This window comes from Anas platyrhynchos, chromosome 2, assembly GCF_047663525.1.
Source record: "Anas platyrhynchos isolate ZD024472 breed Pekin duck chromosome 2, IASCAAS_PekinDuck_T2T, whole genome shotgun sequence".
In the NCBI taxonomy this organism is placed as follows: domain Eukaryota; kingdom Metazoa; phylum Chordata; class Aves; order Anseriformes; family Anatidae; genus Anas; species Anas platyrhynchos.
Window position 1 is genome coordinate 46501299 of NC_092588.1, and position 22337 is coordinate 46523635.

A 22337-nucleotide genomic window follows, 5' to 3' on the forward strand; every position below is an offset into this window, starting at 1 on the left:
AAAAAACACAAAACAAACAAAAAAAACCACCACAAAACTCTTCCCATGCAACAGTAAATACCAGCAGATACAACCCTTCCTCCAACCTAAAATAAACCTTTCCCACCCTTAGCCATTCCCTTTCCTAAAATGTCCAGGATGAGAGCTGTAGCTGGTGCTGTACTCTCAAGGTTAGGAGTTGCAGGCTTACATGGGGCAGCGATGTGGAGTAAGTGTGAAGCTGGCTGAGAGGAGAGCTTGTGGAGACATGGCCAGCAGCACTCTCCTTTGGCAGGAAGGGCTGGGGGCTGACTAATAGCTTGCTGATGACCTCCTGCATTTTACAAGGGTGTTGGTAGGCACTGCAGTCCTCTGAACGGAGTATATACAATGGAAGCATGAATACAGGAAAATAATGACAAGAATAGTTAAGACAAGCCAACAAGCTGTCTGACTGAAATCCTTGGAGAAGCTTGTAAATACTTTAATGTTTATACATGGCCTGTATATTTGCACAATTACCTTTCCGTGAGCCTAAAATGTTTTACACTGGAATATTTTCAGGCTCTGGGAAATGGTGTTTTCTGATATGTCTGAAAACTGAAGGGTCAGCTTCTCCATCCCTTCATTTTCTTTCATTTTTGTCAGGAGAAATTTAAGCTGGTTTTCCTCCCCTTCCAGAATATGCAAAAGGTAAGTATTCTACCAAGGTTGTATACTGATCACAATCACTGTGCTCCTAGTGGAAGAGAACATTTTGTATTTACTAGTGAATGTTGTACTCCATAGTGAGATTTTTAAGGGAAACAAACTTATAAGAAGTTTGAAAGACTGGTTTGGTGAAGTTGGGCAGAATCCTGGGGACAAAGTTTGGATGCACATAGAGACAGATCACATATGGTGAGTTTTGAAGCAGTTGTCCCATTCCTCTGGTTTTTGTCACAAGGCACTTCTCTCACCTATCTAAAGGAGGGTCCTCATTAGGGTGTGAATGGGACCACCAAGGGGTTGGTAATCCTGCTGCAAGTATTGGGCATGTTATGTCAATGGACAGGACCTTAACATGAGACTGTGGTTCTTGCTATAAGGTCCATCAGGAGACAGCCCTTGTATGTCAAGGTGCCATTAGTGACAGGTCCCTTTGGATCATGGAGAAATCTTTCCGCAGATGTCTTAGCTGACACTGCAGCCTGCTCGATGCTGAGGGCGGGATGACAAATCCACACTGACTCTTGATGCATTTTCCATTGCTGGGGAGTCCTGTGAAACTGAAAGAAGTGACTTCTGCACACTTTCCACAGGAGGAAACACACTCGAGCAGCATCTGGAACTAATAACCTGTGTTTCAGAGCTAGCTGGCTGGCAGCGAACAAGCTGCTCCAACTCCTACAGGTCTGTATGTAAAATATGCATGCAGGGACTTTCAGCTGTGGGAAACTGAACATGGCTTCTGCTGGCCCAGCTCGAAGGAGACTCCCTTCTAACTCACCTGGGAGGACAGGCTGCCTGTATGGGTACCACAGCAGCCTTCAGATGTGGCTGCACACAGGTGGAGCATGCACACAGGCACAGGCACAAACCATCTCCAGCCACTGGATGGGGTATTCCACTAATTGGCTGAGTCTCCTCTGGTGTCTGGCCACCATTTGGCAGATACTGACAGTTTCCACTTAAAACCAGCCAACCTTGCCGGAAATCCAGCTGTGCCGGCAGAGCAGCCGATCTCATGAAGATGTCATTGAACAACTCTTTGAATTCATTCAAGAAATGGTGGGGCTGACTCAAAGCTCATTGAAGTCCCTGGGGAGCCTTTGCTGGATATGGGAACACTGACATCCATTTATGTAAGAACTGTATTTTGATATTCTTGAGTTATGTGTAAGGATATCATCTTTATTATTGCTCTGGCGACTGCTTCCGAGTTCACCTTAAGCTGAAATTAATTCTCTTTGCTGTTCATGCATATGTCACTTTTTCTGTTCCTGTGAGTGTTGCTATATCCTCATAAATATTAGGAGCTTGTCATAGCGGTTGTCATGATGGAAAGAATTATTTATTTGCAATGAGGAAACAGATGGCACAAAATACTTTAATGAATTTCAGCATGTTTGAGAAATGAAATACCCTTTTTAGAAATAATATCAGTTTTGCGAAGCTGCTAAATGCCATTTCACACGATCACAAGGGAGGCTTGTTTTTCAATACATTGACTGTACACAGAGACACAGCAAAAGTAAGGCAAAAGAGGGCACAAAATGGAGTAGTTTTATGAAAAGTCATAAAGCCATGAACACAGTTTTATTAGCTGCTGCCATTCAGTAAGTGGGTTTGTGACAGTAGGTGAATGGGAGATGAAAGTGACAGCACATGGAAAGAGCCCAAAGAAGCTGAGTCCTGCCTAGTGTTTGGAATAAGGAAGGAGAGAAGGAAAGCAAGTCAGACACACTAAATCCTTTCCCAGAACTTTTGCTATATATGTTGACCATGTTGTGTTGTAGATACAGTGCCAGGTGCAGAGAGATCACTACTCATTTTCTGGAAGAGCGCATAAGTAATACCAACTTTGGTAATTTTATTTTTAACTGGGATGTAAGTACAAGCATATTCTCCATTTGTAGAGGTGGGTCCTTGCCATAAAGTCACAATATAGGAAAAAAAAAACACACCACAGATACTGCATGTGAATGGTACTTGGAAAGCCGGGGGGTTATTTAAAGAAATATTTACAAAATTATGTATATGTAGTGTATGTGGAAAGTTGTAGCTTACAGTATTTTTAAGAAAAAAAAAAGGAATGGAATAGTTCAGTTGAAAGAGACCTCAAAGGGTCATCTAGGCCAACTGCTTGACCACTTCAGGGCTAAACAAAACATGGTTTAGTGGTGGACCTATAGGTGGATGGTTTATAGGTGGACTTGGCGATCTTAAAAGTCTTTTCCAACATAAAAGATCCTATGATTCTAAGCTATTGAGGGCATTGCCCAAATGCCCCCTGAACACTGGCAGGCATGGGGCACCAACTACCTCTCTAGGAAGCCTGTTCCAGCGTTTGACCACCCTCACAATAAGGACATTTTTCCTAATGTCCAGCCTGAACCCCCCTGGCACAGCTCTGTGCCATTCCCACACATACTGACACCAGTTACCACGGAGCAGAGGCCAGCATATCCCTCTGCCTCCCCTCCTTAGGAAACTTCAGGGAGCAGTGGGGTCACCTCTCAGCCTTCTTACCTCCAGACTACACATCCCAGGTATCCTCAGCCTCTCCTCACAGGACAGGTCTTCCAGTTCCTTTACCACCTTTGTTGCCCTCCTCTGGACACTTTCAAGGACCTTATCAACCTTTTTATATTGTGGAGCCCAGAGCTGCACAAAATATTCAAGGCGAAGCCAAACGAGTACTAAATACCGTGGGAGAAATTCCTCTTTTGACCATCTGGCCATGCTGTCTTTAATGCACCCCAAAACGCAGTTTACCCTCTTGTCTGCCAGGGCACACTGCTGGTTCATGCTGAGCCTGCAGCCACCAGCTCCCCCAGGATCCTTTCTACTGAGCTGCTCCCCAGCTACTTGGCTCCCAGCCTGTACCTGTGTCTGGCATTGCTCTGTCCCAGGTGCAGAACCTGGCATTTTCCCTTGTGGAAATTCATACATTGATGATTGTCCAATACTCCAAGGTATCTAGATCACTCCGCAAGGCCTCTCATCCACGTAGAGAGAGTCAACAACACCTCCCAGTTTAGTATCATCAGCAAGCTTGCTAAGGATGCATTCAACTCCTGCATTCAGATCATTGATAAAAATAATACACAGAACTGGCCCTAAATTCAACTCTGGGGAATGCTGCTAGTGACTGGCCACAGTTTACTATGGTTCCCAATATGCTTATGGCATAAGAAATGGGCTAGTATTTTTGGAAATTGGAATGTTGAAATTTGAGTGGTTAAAAGCCTTACTTTCCCAAAGCATGAGCAAATGGAAGAAGTGCCTTTGCTCAAAACCCTGGTTGTAAGTGTCAAAACCTTCTATTTTTGGAACTGGGATTAGGGTAAAATCTGTATCTCCAGATACCACTGGTATGTTTTAATAACCTGACCACCCTTACTCATTACAAAGTGTCTGATTCTTGGAGGTACTGAGCAATCAGGGATATATCTTCTCATGTGTTTTTCCATCCGTATTGCTTTAGTTCACTTATTCTGTAATCTGTTAGACCTAAATCTCTATACCTTATTTTGACTAAAAGGTCATCTGATAATCTGTGTCTGATTATTAAAACATTTATTGTTTTCACTGTCCATTCCCAAACATTTTTAAGCCAGCATTTCTAGTCAGTGCTTTCTTGGACCAGGCAGAGTGGAAAAGCTAAGGTGGCTGGTACAGTACATGAGGGTGGAGGCCCTGAATGAAGCTTTTATAAAAATGGTCTCATAGGAGCTTTCCTCTCTTCTTTCCAGTTTGTATTAGTTTTTTTGGCATACGTTTGCAAGAAACTCATCATGTCATTGCATTTGAAGTGCAAGAGCCAGCTTAGTATTTTGTGAATTTTCCTTGGAAATTGCTCTGCAGTGATCTATGCAGAGAACATGCAATTCCCTGTTTTTTCAGTTATAAGCAAGATCACGAGGTATTTATTTTAGCACACAATTTACTTGTTTCTCCCGGCTTATTCCTATGGAAGCTTGTTTGAAATGTTTATTTGGATTTAAATTGCTTGTACTGGTGTAGTTTTGAGAAATGACTTTCTTTGCTTCTGGTTGGATATAATGCCAGGGAAGATGGATTCTACAAAAGCCTAACATTTTATTTTTATTTATTTATTTATTTTTTTAATGGCAGAGATTCCTAGTGGCTCAGATAATAATTTGGAAAATGCAAGAATATCTGAATCATTCCCTTTCTGAATATACTAGTAAGCAGTGTAATTAGACATCAAGATAGCAAATCCATTTTTGGTCCTTCTCTCTGTGTACATCTACACACATTTGCATGTGTATGAGTACTACAGATACAAGGGATGTCATGCAAATACGGATGCCTGTGGTGACATAGAACTTATATACAGGGATTGAATGTTATCAGTTGTTCAGTTATTAGGTAAAATTTGGCCTTTTTCTCTATTAGATGTCTACCTGTGAAAGAGAAAATACTGCATGACTAGGTATAGGGGCATCTTACAGGTCTCTCTGGAGAGGGGGATCTCTCAGATATATTCCTGTGCCTGGCACTTTCTGCTGATGAAGTTTATGCAGCCCCCAGGTCAGCATGCACTGTTGCAGAGCTGCTTGGATTGCATAGCCATTACCCTGAGGAGAATTTTGAGGAGAATTTCAAGGGCATAGGCAAAATGAATCCTCAAAGAATTTTGTGCTTGTCAGTGAACATAGGTTGTTTGCTTCTCCTGGTTAGTGAAAAACCTGCCTCAGGGATCAGGATGGAGACACACAAGAGAAGTAGGGGAGCGCTAATAGAAGTTTTGATAAATTTATATAAAATTGAGAAATTTGTATAAAATGAACAGTAGTATATAACGCAACAATTCACAGATGTGTAGTATCTTTACAGCCAGCTATGTGTTGCTTGTGTGAGTCCTGCTTTGCTCAGTATCCTCAGTGTGAGGGTGTTCGCTCCCAGTTCCCTGAGCATCTTCAAGAGTTCAGATTCCCCATATCGAGAACTGATTTAGTATCTCCCATACTTCTGCCAAAGGCAGTCTTCTATATGAAGAAGGATACCAGATCATGTCTGTAGCATGTCACTCTTCAATGGCCATGGTGCAATGCCCTCTGTTTGCCTCGCAGTGTTGTTGATATATGTGTAAGAGCAGGTGCTTTCAGGCAGCTGCTTGTTTGGACCAAGTCATTTCCACACTTACTACTAATCATGTGGGGAAATGCACAGTTCTGAATACAAATACCAAGTGAGTTTATTTTCCTTCAGGTTTGGGTGGTAGTAGTGAGCGGGCACTATCTGTAGCTATGAATCTCTAAATTTCCCATACTCCCCCTAATACTGTCTGACATGACTCTTTACTAAATTAGGTGGCTAGTTACAATCTCTAAATTTGTTTTTGGACTTGCACTCTGGAAGCTAAATCAAGAACTATGTCCTTTGTGTTTTTACCTACAGCTCAGCTTGTTGTGTGCTGAGGCTGCTGTTTGAGTAGTTCCAACATGAGGATCCCCTTATAAGTCTTTTACCTGCTTGTCCCAAGGTCCCATGCACAACCAATTTATTTATTTTTTTTTAATTTTATTTTTTAAAGCTAAATGGCCTTGTATAAACACCTATGTCTATGCAAAGTGAGTAGGAGCTGCTATTTTTCTAACTTGGTAGTATTTTATACTGATGGTGGTAGTGGGAAAACCTTCATAAGGGAAGAACAGAGAAAAAAGATTTTGGCAGAAAAAAAAAAAATATATATATATATATATCCCCCTCTTTCTTCTCCTGCACATTTATTTTCCAAAACACAAAAGCTTTCTTATCTTTCTTTTTTTTCTTTTTTTTTTTTTTCCTGCATTTTTTCAAGTATTAGAGAGAGACAGTTTCCCAGCAGATTATGAGACCATGTGGAAATCCATTAGTCTTTAGCATACAGTAGTTGCTAAACATATATAACTTTCAAATCCTCTCTGGGAAGTAAGTGACAGAGACATTCAGCTAACCCAAACAACACATTTCACAATAAGCACTGTGCTATCAAAAGGCCTCTGCACTGAAGAGCTAAATGTCTCCTCATTTAAGGATATTGAGTGAGCCAGGACCAGGAGATGCTGGGAAGCTTGTCATCTTACAGTCAATATAAATATTTGTAGATATGCTGAACAGAGACTGAAAACTCTGCCAAACTTTTGGCTCCTGGTTTAACTAGAAGAATTTCTCTCTCAGTTGTGTTCAACTAAAAAAAAGACAGCAAGGAGTCACAGGCCTTTTCTGCTGCACAAAGTTCCACTGAAAACTGATTTTAAATAAATCTAATTAAATTAAAATGCATCGCTAGCACGAACACACTTACTTCAATTTACACTGTGCTTTTATTCATTTAACTTGAAAACAATTTAAATCTGTCTATTTCAGGGTTTAGTACCGAGTAGAGCGAGTATATTTTAAAATTAATATAAGTGGTGTCCTTTTCCAGTGTAACTAGATTTTACAGAGCTTTTTGTTTCCATCTATTGATGTCAGTGAGTATTCTGTGAACATACTGAAAGAATAATGTTTTTTCAAAGAATTCACTTGCAAATCTACTGAATTCATCATCTGCACACAATCAGCTTTTCTGCAGTACTTATATACTCTTCTATTATATAATGAGATCAATATTGGCATGTAAACTTTGAATTGAATTTTTGGTATTTGGCTTTTACCAAGTGACTTGTTGAAAAGAAAATTGGTGGGACTGGGGCTTGTATGTAGAAATATTTTTATTATTAAAAAAAAGAATTTGTATTTAAACATAAGCAACTTTCTGCAATGTTGTGAGTTTATTCACAACGGGATTTCTTTAAAGATGGTAGAGAAAAAGAAAGATAACATTAATAAACCCTTTTTATAATGCAGTAGCAGATTTTCATAAACATGCGGTTGCTTTTGTACTAGTGTGAAAATCATGAAATAAATCTGTTCAGTTTTTCTGGCCAAATGAAGTGAATGAAACTAGAATAGAATTTTTCTAATATTTGGCAATGTATTTACAATACAGACAAGTAATTGTAATGACCTCCAACCTGATAACGTTCCCTTATGCTAACCACCCCACCTTCTCAATTGTTTGAAATTCTGACTATGCTGCTTAAATGGTCTGAAAAATCACCACAAATGTTAAACAAACCCCAAAAGAAGCTCCCAAGAAGAATTTACTCAAGATGCTGTAGCCATTCAGGGCAATAAAAAAGTGGTTTACAAGAAGCCCGAGTAATATCTAGGGCTGTTCTGAGCAGAATGGCCTGTAACGAGTCAATGGGTAATCCTTCTCAATGCAGATAGAGGAGGACTGGAGAGACAGCTAAAAAAGATGAGGCAAGGATGTGAATAAATCCAAGCAAGCAGTGCTGCCAGTTTTCTCATGTACCTTGGTTCTTGAAGTGTGTTTGAGTTAAGATTATTTTTCAATCCTTTTAATCCTTTTAATCATTTGAAGCTTGTATAAAATATAGAGTAAACGCTCTTTGAGCAACAGAAAAGTTCTCTTGTATTGTATGTTGTCCAAGGTAGCCTCCACGTTGTGATTAGATCTGTTATGGTTAGATCCTTAAAAATTTATTTCAGTGGGAAAGCTTCCATTGGATTTAAGAGCAAAGGGGTCCAATCTACATTTCCATGAATCATTTCAAGACAGTTTACAGGGACAGGGATATTGGCTTCTTACCAAATGACTGTCCTATTTCTGTTGTAAAGCAGAGTGTCTTTGTTCCATGTTGTATCCAGAGTCATGAATGTACTCTTGAAAGGAACCTGAAACTTGGATATCATAACCTCAGTGAAACAACCTTAATGCTCTAACATGTTACACTGTTGTAGTGAATTTGGGAGAAAATGTTCTCACATATCCTATAAAAGAAAAATTGATGGTATATCTATTTCAGTTGTGTGGCTATAGCTCTGTCTCCTTGAGGAAAATCTAAACATGCGAGAAAGATCTACATGATAAAATCCAAATGTAAGTTCCTCTTATTATTACACATATAAAGGCATTTTCAAAATGGTGAATGAGATGTCTTTGCTTGAAATTTCATTGTGAAACTGAGGGCTTCGTTGCATAAACACAAGTTTGCAACAACAATGGCACTCACCCGCTAAGCAGTGTCCTTGGGAGATATTTGGGCAGGCTTGCAGTTGCACAAGAAGGAACACATCAGTAGCAGGAACCTTGCCCATAGGACTGATGCCTGCATTGTGTACATTTGATATATGAGCAATCTATCTATGGGGAGCACTACTATCTGTGGGTCTGTGAGCATGGCCTGGGCAGTTAGTGTGGCTGCAGGGGATGTGAACCTGCAGGTGCCTGAGATGGTTTTTGTGCTTCTCTGTACTAGCAGTACTCTCTTTCTGGCTCTTCTGCCAGCTTCCTCTGCCATCTCTGTATCCTGGCTGCTGTTGGGAAGGGTTATTCTGGTAAGAGTGTGTTGAGCATCCATTTAAGAACAGCTTGAACCACCAGCTGCACAAAAGGAGGGACCTAGAGCCCATAGCAGGTTGTGAGTGGCAAATGGAGCCTTCCACAATGCGAAAGGCTGGAGACCTGTAGCTCTTGGCATGAGGAGAATGGCGACTTCTCCACTTTCAGGTCTGCCAATGCAGAATAGGTTCAGTGCTCTGATAGCAGATGAGCAGGGACACATGAGTAGTGACAGCAGCCATTGGTAAAACAGTTAATGCTTTCTTTGCTACAAAGATGCCTTGGCTTTATAACAATCCTCTATAAAAGGAGGAAAGGCTATTTTTCTTGCCTTTCCCTTCCCCTCAAATCAAGCTTACTCTTTACAGTAATAGATGGAAGAATAATTGAAAGAAATGCCATCGACAACAGGCAGTGAATCAGCTCTAATACCTAGTATGTTGTTCTTACATCTGAAAAAGCTGGCCCATGATAATACAAGGTCTATAGTTCCTGTAGGCAATATGGACACTTTATAATACCAGACAAGGCCAAGATCACAGAACCGTGTAACAAGCTATGCCTTGCTTTTATACAAATGACTGATTTGAGAAAACCTAAGGATGTTTCATGGACTTCTGCTATAATTTGGAACATTTGTTTTCCATGCAATAGCGGAAAACCATGAAGTTGTGAAGATGGAAAACTTGCGTGCTGCTAGTAAATATGCTGTAGAATCTGTTGTAATGTAGCATTATTCACATTGCTCTTATTTAGAAATCATTCAGGGGTTGCGCATACTTCATGTAATTCAGGAAGCAGTTATAATTCATCATGTTTTTACATTATATCTACTATGCTAGGAATAGTATTTTTAGTAGCAATGCAGTGCATGTTGAATATAGAAAAAGTTTAAGACAGCAAAATATAGACCTATAGAGATGGAAGAGAAGAGGAGGACAAAAAGTAGTGTACTCTTTTAGGAAAAATAAAAATTCCCTGGTAGTGTTCTAAAAAAAACAAACAAAAAACACCACCACCACCACCAACAACCAACCAACCAACCAACAAACCAAAAACAAACAAACAAACAAAAAAACACATCATTTTGGGACTTTTTGGTATTATTTTAACTGTTTGGTACTAAATTCTACACTCAGACATCATGATTTGCAAGGTAAACTACTACTCATTTTAATTCAGAAACAAAATGTTTTTCAGAGAGGTTCATTTTTCTATAAGATGGTGTTCTGGTCTCTTGAAATGTGGATCTGCAATAAGATGGTGTTCCAAATTTTCCTTGCCTGCAGTCTGTTTCACATAACTGGGGATGGGCATGACGTGATTTGATGCACATAAGACTGTTCTTTTTCAGGATTCATTTAAATCCATCTCAGTTTAGGAGAAGAAGAAACTTCTTTAACAGCTGTGTGTGTGCCATGTATGAAGTGCATTGTCTTCTCAGTTCAGTTATTCTTAGACAGGTGGTCACATCACAAAACATCAGAATAACTGCCTTGAAAAAATAACCTTGTGTCTCTCAGGAGGGAGGACAATAATTAACAGCATATGGAAATAGTTGCTTTTACCACAGGGATGAAAGGTAACATTGGTAAAACAGGATGTGGGCAAATTTATGCTCCAGTTGTCTCTGACTGTGGTTTGTGTCAGCCTGTGTCTGAACAGGAGATTCTGGCTTATGATGTGTCCAGATGATAATCAGAATAATTAATGTATTTTTTGAAAATAGAAAATGTGAAACAAGATTAAAACAAGAGAAGTTCACTGACTTCTGTTGTCAGAATCTATAGGCCTATGGTTATTCTGTAGAAATCACTGCTGAATCTTGCAGAAAGTATATTTATTTTCCATTTCACTCTACTGTCAGCAGTAGCAGGTATGCATGTCTTTCTATTAATGTATGTTCATGTTTCCTGAAACTTCGCCTAGAACCTAAAAAGTGTTAGAAAATACTGGAAAAAGAAAGTATATGACTTGTAAGAAACCCTTAAGGGGCTATCTTCCTAGATGTTACTGATGAAAGAAAAAATTGCAATAATGATCGTGAGCCTGAATTTCTCTAAAGTGTTTATCTAAAGTGTTTAACTTTAAACTATTTGATATCAGTCAGAATTCCAGAGGATTTCAGTTCAGATTAATTTTTTTTTCTTTTTTTTTCTTTTTAGTGAGAAAAGTCATGCAAATTGACAAATGGCTCTTGTGATACCTTGACTAGGATGACTATGTCATACATATGGTAGAATTTATCATCTCTCACACAAAGAAAGGCTATGCTTGATAAGCAGTTTTACTGGATAATTACTTTTTTTTTTTTTTTTTTTTTTTTTTTTACATTTACAAATAAAGCAGATTGATTTCCATCTTGAAGTAATTTACTGAAGTATTATAAACTCGTCAAATGCTAACGTGGCACAGTATGCCTTATTTCCTGTTTACTAAATAATACTTTGTCTGTCTGTTTTATGTCTTTCAGGTTGAACCTGGAATTGTTCTCTGCCAGGGATGTCATGGAGCCTCACGTCAGAGTCCTTCACCTAAAGGAAAACATTGCTTCCTTGGCCCAGCTTCTTGCAAGTACAAACCACGGTGGATTCCCAGTGGTTTGCAGGCCCAAGCCAGACCACGCAGAGGTGTTTCAGGGAACTATTAAAAGGTAAAAACACTATCAAATTACGTGATATTTATGGCCATTTTTCAGATATTTTTTTTCTTAAAGCATCTGTGAAGACCATATGGGATGGTTATGAAGCTTCTTCCTACTTTAGCATGAACAGCAGGTGTTCTTTTAAGAAAGGACCTTGGAGAGATTGAGGAACATGCCAGTCTTCATTATCAAAGGTTTATTGAAGACTGTCAATGAAATGATCTTGTGTGAATTGTAGAAAAAGGTTAAATTTCCATTCATAACCTTAAAGGTTCACAGAGACAGTAAAGGGATTTGAATCTAGTTACTCATGAAATGATCCCACACCAGTTCAGAATTGGCCTGTTCCCCCATCACATTTTTTCATTTTATTAGTGTATGCTTTTAAAGGAAATGCATTAATGTAAATCATATCACAGATGAGATAAGCAACAAAGTCACTGGAAGAAAGATGCAGTGTAAACAAGAATTAGGCTAAAGGAATCCTTGCATACTAGGGGCTCTCAAAAGGCATATAAAACATCCTGATAAATGAAATATTTCTGGTACTATATTTCATGTGAGAGCAAGAGTGACTCCATCCTTTCAGGAAGGTACCTTAAGACTGTTCTTTGAGTGGTGGTGGGTCATGAGTGGGAGAAGCAGTGGCTTAATTCCCACCTTGAGTATCCTATAGGAAAGGAAAAGGTGCATATGCAACTGCTATTGCACAGGATTTCACGAAGCAAAGCTCTATGAATGTAGCTTCCAATAACCTTAATACAGACACATGTTGTCCTTTGTCCTGAATGACCATAGTACTCTTGTATGTTTCCTTGTAGATTTTTTTTTATCCCCTTCTAGTTTAACCTCTTAACTGGTGTGATCAGTCCAGGATAAATGTATTTTCTTCTATTGATCTGGATGGGGAAAAATGTTATCCGTGTATCATCATTGGAAATTTAGTTAGGGCTTGTCTCCTTGCCTGCTTTGTAACAGCTTTTCAAGGATGAAATACTGGCAGCTGGATCACACTGCCTCATCTATTGCTCTATGGTCAGCTGCAGTTTTGGACATGAAGATGGAAGGGGAATGAGTATTTTTAAAAAAAATTGTTAACTCGCTTCACTGTCAAATAAAAACACTTTGTATGAACCTTTTAGAGAATTATCTGCTTGTAGTGAGAGAATTGTACAGTGGAGATTGGTTTGCAGTGGCCTGAAGGAGTAATGACATCAGTAACTGTGAGATCATATACTTGTATGTGGTATATATATTTGCTCCCTTGTCATAAATGTTGCTAATAAGAAATGTGCTAAGGCACTAAAACCTAAATTTCTGAGTGATAGTCCACAGCGTGCACCAGTGTGGAAGATATACCATATACTAGTGTACTTGTTTAGTTCTCATCTGTCCTCAAAAATAAAAATAGAAAACACGCTAACAACTGACCCAGCCAAAGCTCCTTTTAAATTAAATTTATAGTCTCATCATTTCCTCATTAATTCATCAAATTACCTGGCAGGGAGAGTCCCAGGCTGCTGAGAAGTATGCTGAGTTTACACAAATACAGTTGTGCTTTGCAGCACAGAGCAATATTGTGTGGAACCAAGCAGAAAGGGAGGTCAGAGGGACGATCATGAGGACATCCCAAAGAGAGGCACCTTTAGAGACAACCTGATGCTACTTGACAATTCTGGTAGGCTTGTGGCTTGCTTAATTGCTAGAACTCTTTTTTGAATACATTCTGCTAGAGCCTTAAAAAGGATGAATGAAAAAGCTTTTCTCCTGCCATTGTCAGCATAAATGAGCTGCTGTTAGACTGTTTTGAGTAAGACCAAGATATTGCTTTAAATGGTTGGCAAAGCAGAAGCATTTATTTATTTTTTTGATCCAGTCCAATATTTGCTGCCCTCTGCAGTGAAACCCATACAGAGAGGTTGTCTGGGAGCAAGTATTGCGTTCTGGCATGCTCTGTCAACACCCTTCCTCACCCCACCGCATGCCCAGCTGCCTGAGAATTTCTGAGATGATCTCTGGATACCTTGTTCCCAGCAGTGACCGCACGCGGCTTTGCTCTTCTGCTATGGGTCCTCACCAACACTAGGAAAGGAATGCTCTGCAGCCACCCTCTGAAACAAGCCTCCAAAAATGTGATGCGTCATGGAATTAGCGTATTCATAACCATAAGTAGTTAGGCTCTGGTTTTCCATCTTACTCATAAAATTACAGCTCTTGTGGCATGTAACTGTTAAGATGAAGATGAGAAATGCTGTGAACCCCACAAAGGAAAAAGGTGCTCTTCAGCCTCTTACTGTGGAGGATCTAATGCAATTCCATGTGGGGGTGACATAGCCATAGGCAGAAAAAGGATCATTTGTTTTTCCATCTTGTACATCATCAGCGTTTAAGTGGAGAAAATGTAGCTTGCCTGTCATGTTTTGAAAAGGTGGATGAGGGAAGATGCAATAATAATTGCCACGATGTTTTTCTTGAGAATTGCCTTAGGCATTATTATTGATTCTTATTTTTTTTTATTTTTTTAAACATGGCACAAAAATGTTGGTATTACATTGCAAAAATGGGGGCAAAGAGCTAAAGAAAGAAAAGAAGCATCTTATCTGCTAAGCTTGCATGAAGGCAGCAGCAACTCTTATTTTTTTCTTACTGTTTCCCATTTATGTGTGTTTCTGTACTTCTTCTCGTGAAATGTGCATGGAAATAACACTGAAAATTTGACTGAATGCAAAAATTTTTCAGTATTTGCCTACACTTGGAAACTGCAGTGGTGAGAATTTCTGTACAAGGACAGAATGTTGTTATTTTTGTAATACATACGAACGATTTTCACCCTTTGTAAAGAAAAGGTCAATGTCAGTTCTTAACAAATGCAAGGACTGTGGCCAAGAAGTGTTGGCTGGGACTTGCATGGACCTACAAATGCACCTCAGTGCTGGCCTGAGCAAACACACAGATACTCCAATTTTATTAAAAAACAAACAAACAGACAAAAAAAAATCTTCAAGTCCTGCTTAGTGGGGCCAGATTTTTCACCTAATCTTTGTGATCTGGATAGTTACCTACTGGGTATCAAGATGAGATCACCAAACACATTTTTACTTGGGTGACCTAAATCTGAAGCTGTTATCTTCCCCAGTCGAGTAAGCAGTAGAGACTAAAAACGAAAACAACTACTAAAGAAAACTCCTTGGCTTTAAAATTGCTAAAGAGGAAGCAAGCTGTAGCTGAGAAGCCAGTTTCCAAAACAAAGATCTCCTCAGAGTAACACTCTTGACACTTTGCCATAGGCAGTGCTGTATGCATGCTTGGGAAACCCTTGCAGAATTGTGTTTGAGGAACATGTGGCTGGTGAGCTAGATGCACGGCACTGATAGGGATGCTCGACCTGTTGTGTGCAATGCAGAGTGCTCAGGGACTGCCTCCCCGCCTTCATTTCTCCCCAACAATGAAGATTCTTGCACATGAGAATACAACAGGCTATTCTTTTGCACTGCAGCTGAAATGCCTGCCCCATCTACCCCCCAGCATCTGCAGAAAGGGAGCTGGGCTGTTATGAATGTGCTTGCCCAGAGTCTGCTGAGAGCTGTGAATGTCATGGCCTACATTGCAGGCCCTTCTGGCTAGGAAGACAACTGTGCCCCAGGTGGAACCCGTTCTTCAGAGAGGCCTGAGGACAGGACCACTGCCTGCCTTCCCTGGAGGCTTCAGCCAGAGACACTGAGTGAGGCTGTAAATACATACCGAGGAGTTGCTTGGGGGGTCCCCTGTCTCTTGTCTTGGCTGCTGTAGTCTGTGGCTGCAGATCCTGCTCCAGAAGGAAAAGATAGAGTTGTGTTTCTGCCTAATTTCTGTGAGACCAGAACTGAAAAAAGAACTATTTTTTTTTTGTTTCCACACGTGTTACAATGTACTAGCGCAGGGCTGCTGTAGGGCAATGAAGTGGTTCTGTGACATGATGAAGAGATTAGACACATCACCACTTATGTTTTGTTGATCCATCTTCCTTTGCCAGAGATTACTTTAAAATGTAAACTGTAGTAAAAACAGAAGACATGGAGGGTTTGTGGAGGAAAGCTGTAGGTAACTCATTTCTTTTCCTTGCCTGTGGACATGGGTGGGATATAACATGGAGGGTGGTGATACTTCATGGTCATCAGGAACATCTTTGCTGCCAATCTGTGCAATCTCCCATGCACGATCACTTCCCTCTACATGCCTGTGTGACACTCACAACCTTTCTGGTTTCTTCCACCAAAATGGACAATAACATGCTCTCTACCTAGATGTTTTTCTGAGATTCTGTTTATCCCTTAATGCACTTAGGTTCCCTGTGACTGACAAATGCCACGTTGCTCCCAAAGGCGGTTCTGGTGTCAGCGGATGTCCTTGCCTTTAATTCACTTTTTCCAAGGAAATGGAAGGTTTGGGGTTTCCGTACTGCAGTTAAACACTCCCGGCATTCACTGAAGAAAAGCAGGTGGATACCGGTTGCTTGTTAGGCTAGGCTCGGTCCACTCCATTTCCTTTAAGGAGCAGCGGTGCAGAGGCAGAAGCTGGAGTGCTGCCTGGCTATCTTAATTTCTGCCTTGCACACCACTTTGATACAGTTTTCCTGGAGAGACTACTGGGCTGATGAATACCACTGAGTAGCCCATTAGGGAATTTTACTATAACAAATAAGCCATTTTGTTCATGCCTTGACTCTCTCAGATCTGTACCATGCACGGCTCTCCTATTGTGAGGCTCAAGGATTCCTCGTTTTTGCCTTTGCACTCTTACCTACACAGCTGTTAGCTATTACTCTGCATTTTGTTTGTCTATCTTTTAGCTGAAGGAAATTTTTTTTGCTCAATTTAGTTTGATTGGGAGAAAGTAATTATGCAGAAACCACAATATCTTTGACCATAAGCAGACTGTACAGAAAAAATATATGTAAGCAGAAACGAGTAAAACTTGGTTTTCTGCTACTTCTGTACAGGATGTGACATTTCTGGCATCATGCCTGCATTTTTGTGTGTTTTTTCACCTAGGAAACCCCGTCTCTTCCCACCCATCAAGTTTGCTGAAACTTCAGCATTTGTGGTTGGTGGAAATTATTATTTTGGGTCCCAAAAGAAATTTCAATAAAAATATTGTTGGTAAAGATGTCAAAAGTCCTTGTAGTTTACATGGTCATTATATTTGTACTACTTTATTGCAAATCTTGTATGCTTTATGGGAGTGTACAAGTGAGATGTTCAATGTGCCCAATTCCCATTTTCAGAACATAGTTGGAATCCTAAAAAAAAAGCAGAACTTAGTGCTCTAAATAAGAGGAGAAATATTCAAAAGCCGTGGTGTAATTGAAAAATCAAAAAATAGTGGATGTTCAGAAATGCCTAGTTATTACTAGTTCCTGAAAACATGGTTTTCCATTTGAGGACATTTTAAAAAGGTCTAATATGCTGTAGAAGAGATTTTACTTGAAAATCCATCATATTGTAGAAGCATAGAGTGGCTTGGGTTAGAAGGGACCTTAAAGATCATCACTTCCAACCCTCCTGGCATCTGAAGCGACAGCCTAATGACCTTGCTCAGGAAGGCCTTGCTCAGGAAGGTGAGCTAGAGCCTGAGCCTCTGTGTGATGAAGTGGGAAGCTGTGGCTGCCGTGAGATTTCCTGGGAGATGTGCAGCTGGCAGGAGCTGAGCGGCTTGAAGCCCTTGGAGCATGGTGAGTCCAGTGGGGTGGCATCACTGCCACAGAGCTGGGTACAAAAATTTGCTTCAGCGAAGCTGGGAGTGTGGGCAAGAGTGCGTAGAATTACAGCTTCCCACTTCCGAAACTCGGGGGCGATATTAAACAACTCGATGAACAGCAAACTCCCTGCTCTAATTGTTTCTTGCTCGAAGGATGCCACCGCTAATGGAACTTAGCTGCCTGAGAGCTGCACCTGAGGGCTCATGCTAGTCCCCAGGCCAGAGGCAGAAGAGCTACCAGAGGAGGGAGCCAAACTACATTTCTGTGTACATCATTTATTTTGTTGCTGTTCTTGCAGCACTGCGCTTTCTGCTTCCTTTGTGGTAGGAGGAAGGCAGGTAGAGAACGCTGTGTCCTTGTAACCCTCCTGCTTGCTAGCCTTGCTTTAATTTCCCAGCTTGTAAACTGGTCTGAGAAGGGAGACGCGCTGTTTTCCACGATCGAAAGACATGGTAGAGCAGCTGTTCCCAGTAACAATAATGACACTATTGCTGAGACAAACATTTTCATGATGATGCATGGGAACACTAAATCCAAACCACATTGTTTAGCTAATGCATGCTTTCACTCCACTAAAGGGGAATGTCACATAACTGAAAGTAAATTGAAGAGATCAGAGTTTAGAAAATATGACAAAGTTGAAAACTTAAAGCTGTATTACACAGTAACATCCTTTAACAGAGAAATCATTGATCCAAAGTGGTGTATGGATGTGTATTTTATGGCAGTTTATTAGGTATGAGTTGCCTCTGGTCAGTGCAGTGAACAGAAACCATTGTGAGTCAGGAATGTGTTCTGCCAAGCACTTCAGAAAAACCGAGTATAGCGTATTGATACGTGCTGTGGGAAAGGAGATAAAACACTGCAAACTGTTATAGATAAGTCAGGTGGTAGGTACTGTTGCTGTTACTTTTCTTTAATCTGTCCTCCCAGCTGGGACTAATGAAACACTGTTCTCAAGGTATGTGCACGCACACGTGTGCAGAGGCTATGCACACTTGTTTAATGAGGATATACCTTTATTTTTCTTAGCAGGAGGAGAAGCACTTGCTTTCAGTAAGCAATGCAATACAGCAGCTTAGGGGCAAATGGAACATTAAAGACAAATCGAGACCCGAAAGTTTAATGCAAAAATTAATTACTGAGCTTAGCGATATCGACTGTAATATTATGACATCCTTGTTGCTGGCATTTATGAAATAACTGATACAGATTTGAAAGCTTCTTGGAGAGCCTCTTCCTTCTGGCTCTGTTATGGAGAGGTTGCTAAGTTTAGATCACAGGAATTTACTCAAGTTACTCAATCAAACACAGAAGTCCGCAAAGTTCATGCAATATATGGAGATAAAAACAAGGTTTTATTTTGTACTAGGAGATCACGGACAGCTTTCTGCCTGCCTCCTCCCCGTCCCTTTGCTGTAAGCCCTGTGCAATGGTGGTTCTGCTCTGATCAAAGCTAGAAACACCATCAGCAGTGGTTTGAAGGTTGCATCTAAACTGAGCCAGCAAAGAAGAAAAAAGGGGAGGGGGAACACGTTAGGGACGTGGACACTATTTTTAGGTGTGCAGGCTAGGGAACAGACTGCAATATCAAAGTGGTGGTGTGATTACTTGATTTCCATGGGAGAGGGTAGAATCTGTCAGCACATTGTTTGTTTTTACTGTCTGGACTCCTGCTTTTGAAAAGCTGATCCAGTTAATTTCAATGATACACTATACAGTGATCTTGCCTATTAAAATAAATGGAATCCAGCACTTTCAACAAAAGCTCTTGACATTATGATCCTCCCATGTATTGTCAGGGTCCTGGGGCACTGCAGCTCATGAGTAACACAGATGGAGGAAGGTTTATAGAGTCTGTGGCAGTGGTTTTATTCTGCATCCTAAGTGAGAAACTTTTCTTCCAAAGAGCAACATTATATGATACTTTTAAAATTAGTAGGCCTGTTTGGCCATAGGAATAATTGTGCAGGTGCTGCAGGGCTTTGTGACGGCACCTTTTGGAGGGAAAGCTGGAGTGCTGCAGAGGCTGCGTGCTCACTCAAAAGGCCAAATTAAAAACGTATGCAGCCTTGCTGCAGCATGTGGGTGGCTTTTAGGCAAGTGCAGAGTCTTGTTAAATGTCGAAATCAAATATAGGCATGGGGAAAACTGGTGTGTGAATGGAAAGACTGATCACATACTTGTCCTGTCATTTCAGCGTGTGGTAGGTTCCGCTGAAACTGAAAATCTGCCTGGTAACAAGCCGTCCTGTAGGGAAATGTAAATCTGATCCTAAGTTTTCATAATTTTCTAAGATCTAGTCTTTCTGTAGGTTTGAAATACTGTTTGTGTTTGCAGTTTATTTACAGCAGCCTTTGCATTTTCATGTTAAGACCACAGACTTACTGTTTGCTCATTCACCCTGATTATGGTGTCCATAAAACAGAAGGCAATGTAAGTAATGAGTATTAACCTCAAAACACAGCTCTGAGGTAGAAGAAATGCCTGTTAAGTAGATCTGAAGACTAAGGCACAGAGATTAAATATTTATTCAGCATCCTTTGAAAGGCTGTGGGGCATAGACAGGACTTGACCTTAGCTCTGGAAAACCTCAGTCTGGTGCTTGATAATGACCTTTTTATCATCGTATAGGTCAAATGCCAAAAACTTTTGCAAAGCTCCTTCTTGGTTTGAAGAACCAAACACATAAGTAAACACTAATGATTTAGGCTGCGTAAACTGAAACAACCCTGTAACCTGAGGGTTTATTTTGTGAAAGGTGAAGGTTTGGTGGATTTTAAATCAGTTTCAGTGACCTAGTTCTTATCTACTGTCATTTGCTATATGCAGAATAGTTTTTTTTTGTTTGTTTGTTTGTTTTTACCATTTAATGAAGGTACAATGCTATTTGAAGCCAGGAAAAATGTATTTAGTATACTAGCAGACAGCTTATTAGAATGTAAAAACAACTGTTCTTAAACAGCAAGTATATTTTGCAGTTCATGTAAGAATTTTCTCTCATTGTGTCCTTTTGCAAGCATTGCATGTTTATGCAAGAACTTCTGCTGAGAGCAAAGCAGTAATCAAATCCTGCAAGATATTCTGAGCACTCAGTTAATTTTAACTGCTATGAAAGTTGAAGGTGTAAAACAATAAATCTAATCCCAATCAGGGTTTAGTATGAGAAAAGATCATGAAGGATTTTGGGGTGCCATGCTCTGCCTTTGTAGTGTGCAATTTATTGCCACTTGTTATTGTTCTATTGTCATCATTATTTCAAGTGACTGGCATCAATCAAAATTTCATAGTCAGTATCACTGAGCTTTTAAATATGTCTGAGAGAAGCTCTGAGAGAGAATTAGATTTTTAATACATGGAAGGGACATTTGTGTTATTCTGGTCAGAGTACATTACTTGTTGGTCCCCACTGAGCTGGATATTGGCCAAAGAATAAAAGCTCAAGAATAAAAGCAATGTAGTTAGTTACTTTCAGTGGATTAATGCAGGAGAAATAAGCCTGAAGCTTTATGAAGCAAGCTAAAAACGATGCTTCAGGTTCTCTACCCTCCCTTCTCCCTCTGCCCCAACTCTATAGCTGTTTTATCCATTCAGTCTGGGAGAGTCCTGCCCTGAATGCTTTTGCCAGTGACATCACCATTTAATCTTCCTTCTGTTCATTTGCAGCTACTTTGGAGCTGTAGTTCCTTTTTATGTCACTCCCCCAATATTTAGAATTTGTAGTTTCCTCAGATAATTGGCCAACTTGACAAGAAAAGAGTGACACAATCAGCTGTCAGATACTTTTCATTCCTGACTTCCATGCCAAATCTGACATGTGGATATTGGGATAATAATGTGTTATCTTAATTAGGTGTATCTTCATAATGCATGTTTTATAACAGATAGAACATATGAAACTACTACGGTGCCTTGCCAGGGTATCTTTGAAATGAGATTCCCTACTTAAGGGTTTTCTTCCTTCTTAAATAAATAACGAGTAAACGAACAATTGCAGAGTCCAAGTCTGAATCCTAGCACTTCCTGTTAAACCTCACAAAATAGTGCAAGAAACATGTTTGGTCTGCTTTCTAAGGCTTGATGATGTGATAGGAAGGATGTTGTATGTAACATCAAAGAGTGGTGTTGTTATACCTCTGAAGCATGACTTCTGGAAGTCCAAGTGAAATAATGTATGCTCATTTTTCTCTTGAATATGGCAGTTTTTAATAGGCTTGGATGCTTATCAGAAATGATCCAACGATTTCCTTCACCGTGTTTGCATGTGCTTTTTTTTTGACTAGCCAAATTTCTCTCACACTTCCCAAAGCCTTGTTAAGTGACGCCCTGCTGGGATTAGTTAAGAGCAGTGCTGAGCAAATTGCAAGCTGCCAAAACCAGCCAACAAACCACTGGTGATGAGCAAACGTTTCTGCTCTTTAAGCTTGTGGTGAATGTTGCTGGTTTTTTAATTCCAGTCCATGATGTTCAAGTGGAAAATGGTGAAGTCTGGACTATGGGCAGGCCTGAATAGTTTGATTAGGGTGGATCATAGCTTTTGCACTTAAAGTCTATGTATTCATGTTAGGATTAAAGTCTTGAAAGTATTCCTTTCAAGACACCCAGAGATCATCCTAGAAATTGACTTCTTGGAGCTGTACAGGATGATCTAGGACCAGAATATAGATCTGTGTATTTATATCTTACTTACAACAATCAGAAACCTGTTTATGAAAGAACATAAACTGTAAAGCTGTAGAGAGCTCTGGAGAATAAAGTGTGTAAAGCACCAAAGGGCATGACTGGGTTAATTTTTTCTCCATGTCCTCTGCTGTAGTGAATATATTCTGAGTACACTGTATTTTTCTCCCTTT

At 40.1% G+C, this 22337-nt stretch overlaps 1 protein-coding gene across 1 annotated transcript in view; it reads left to right on the top strand.

The window, feature by feature from the left end:
* LOC101805170 (chloride channel protein C) overlaps window positions 1-22337 on the top strand; it is an 80158-nt gene that overhangs the window by 48742 nt on the left and 9079 nt on the right. Inside the window, exon 13 of the mRNA XM_027452102.3 lies at window positions 11577-11756. Coding sequence (XP_027307903.3) covers window positions 11577-11756 — 180 coding nt within the window. The remainder of the gene's footprint in view (window positions 1-11576; window positions 11757-22337) is intronic.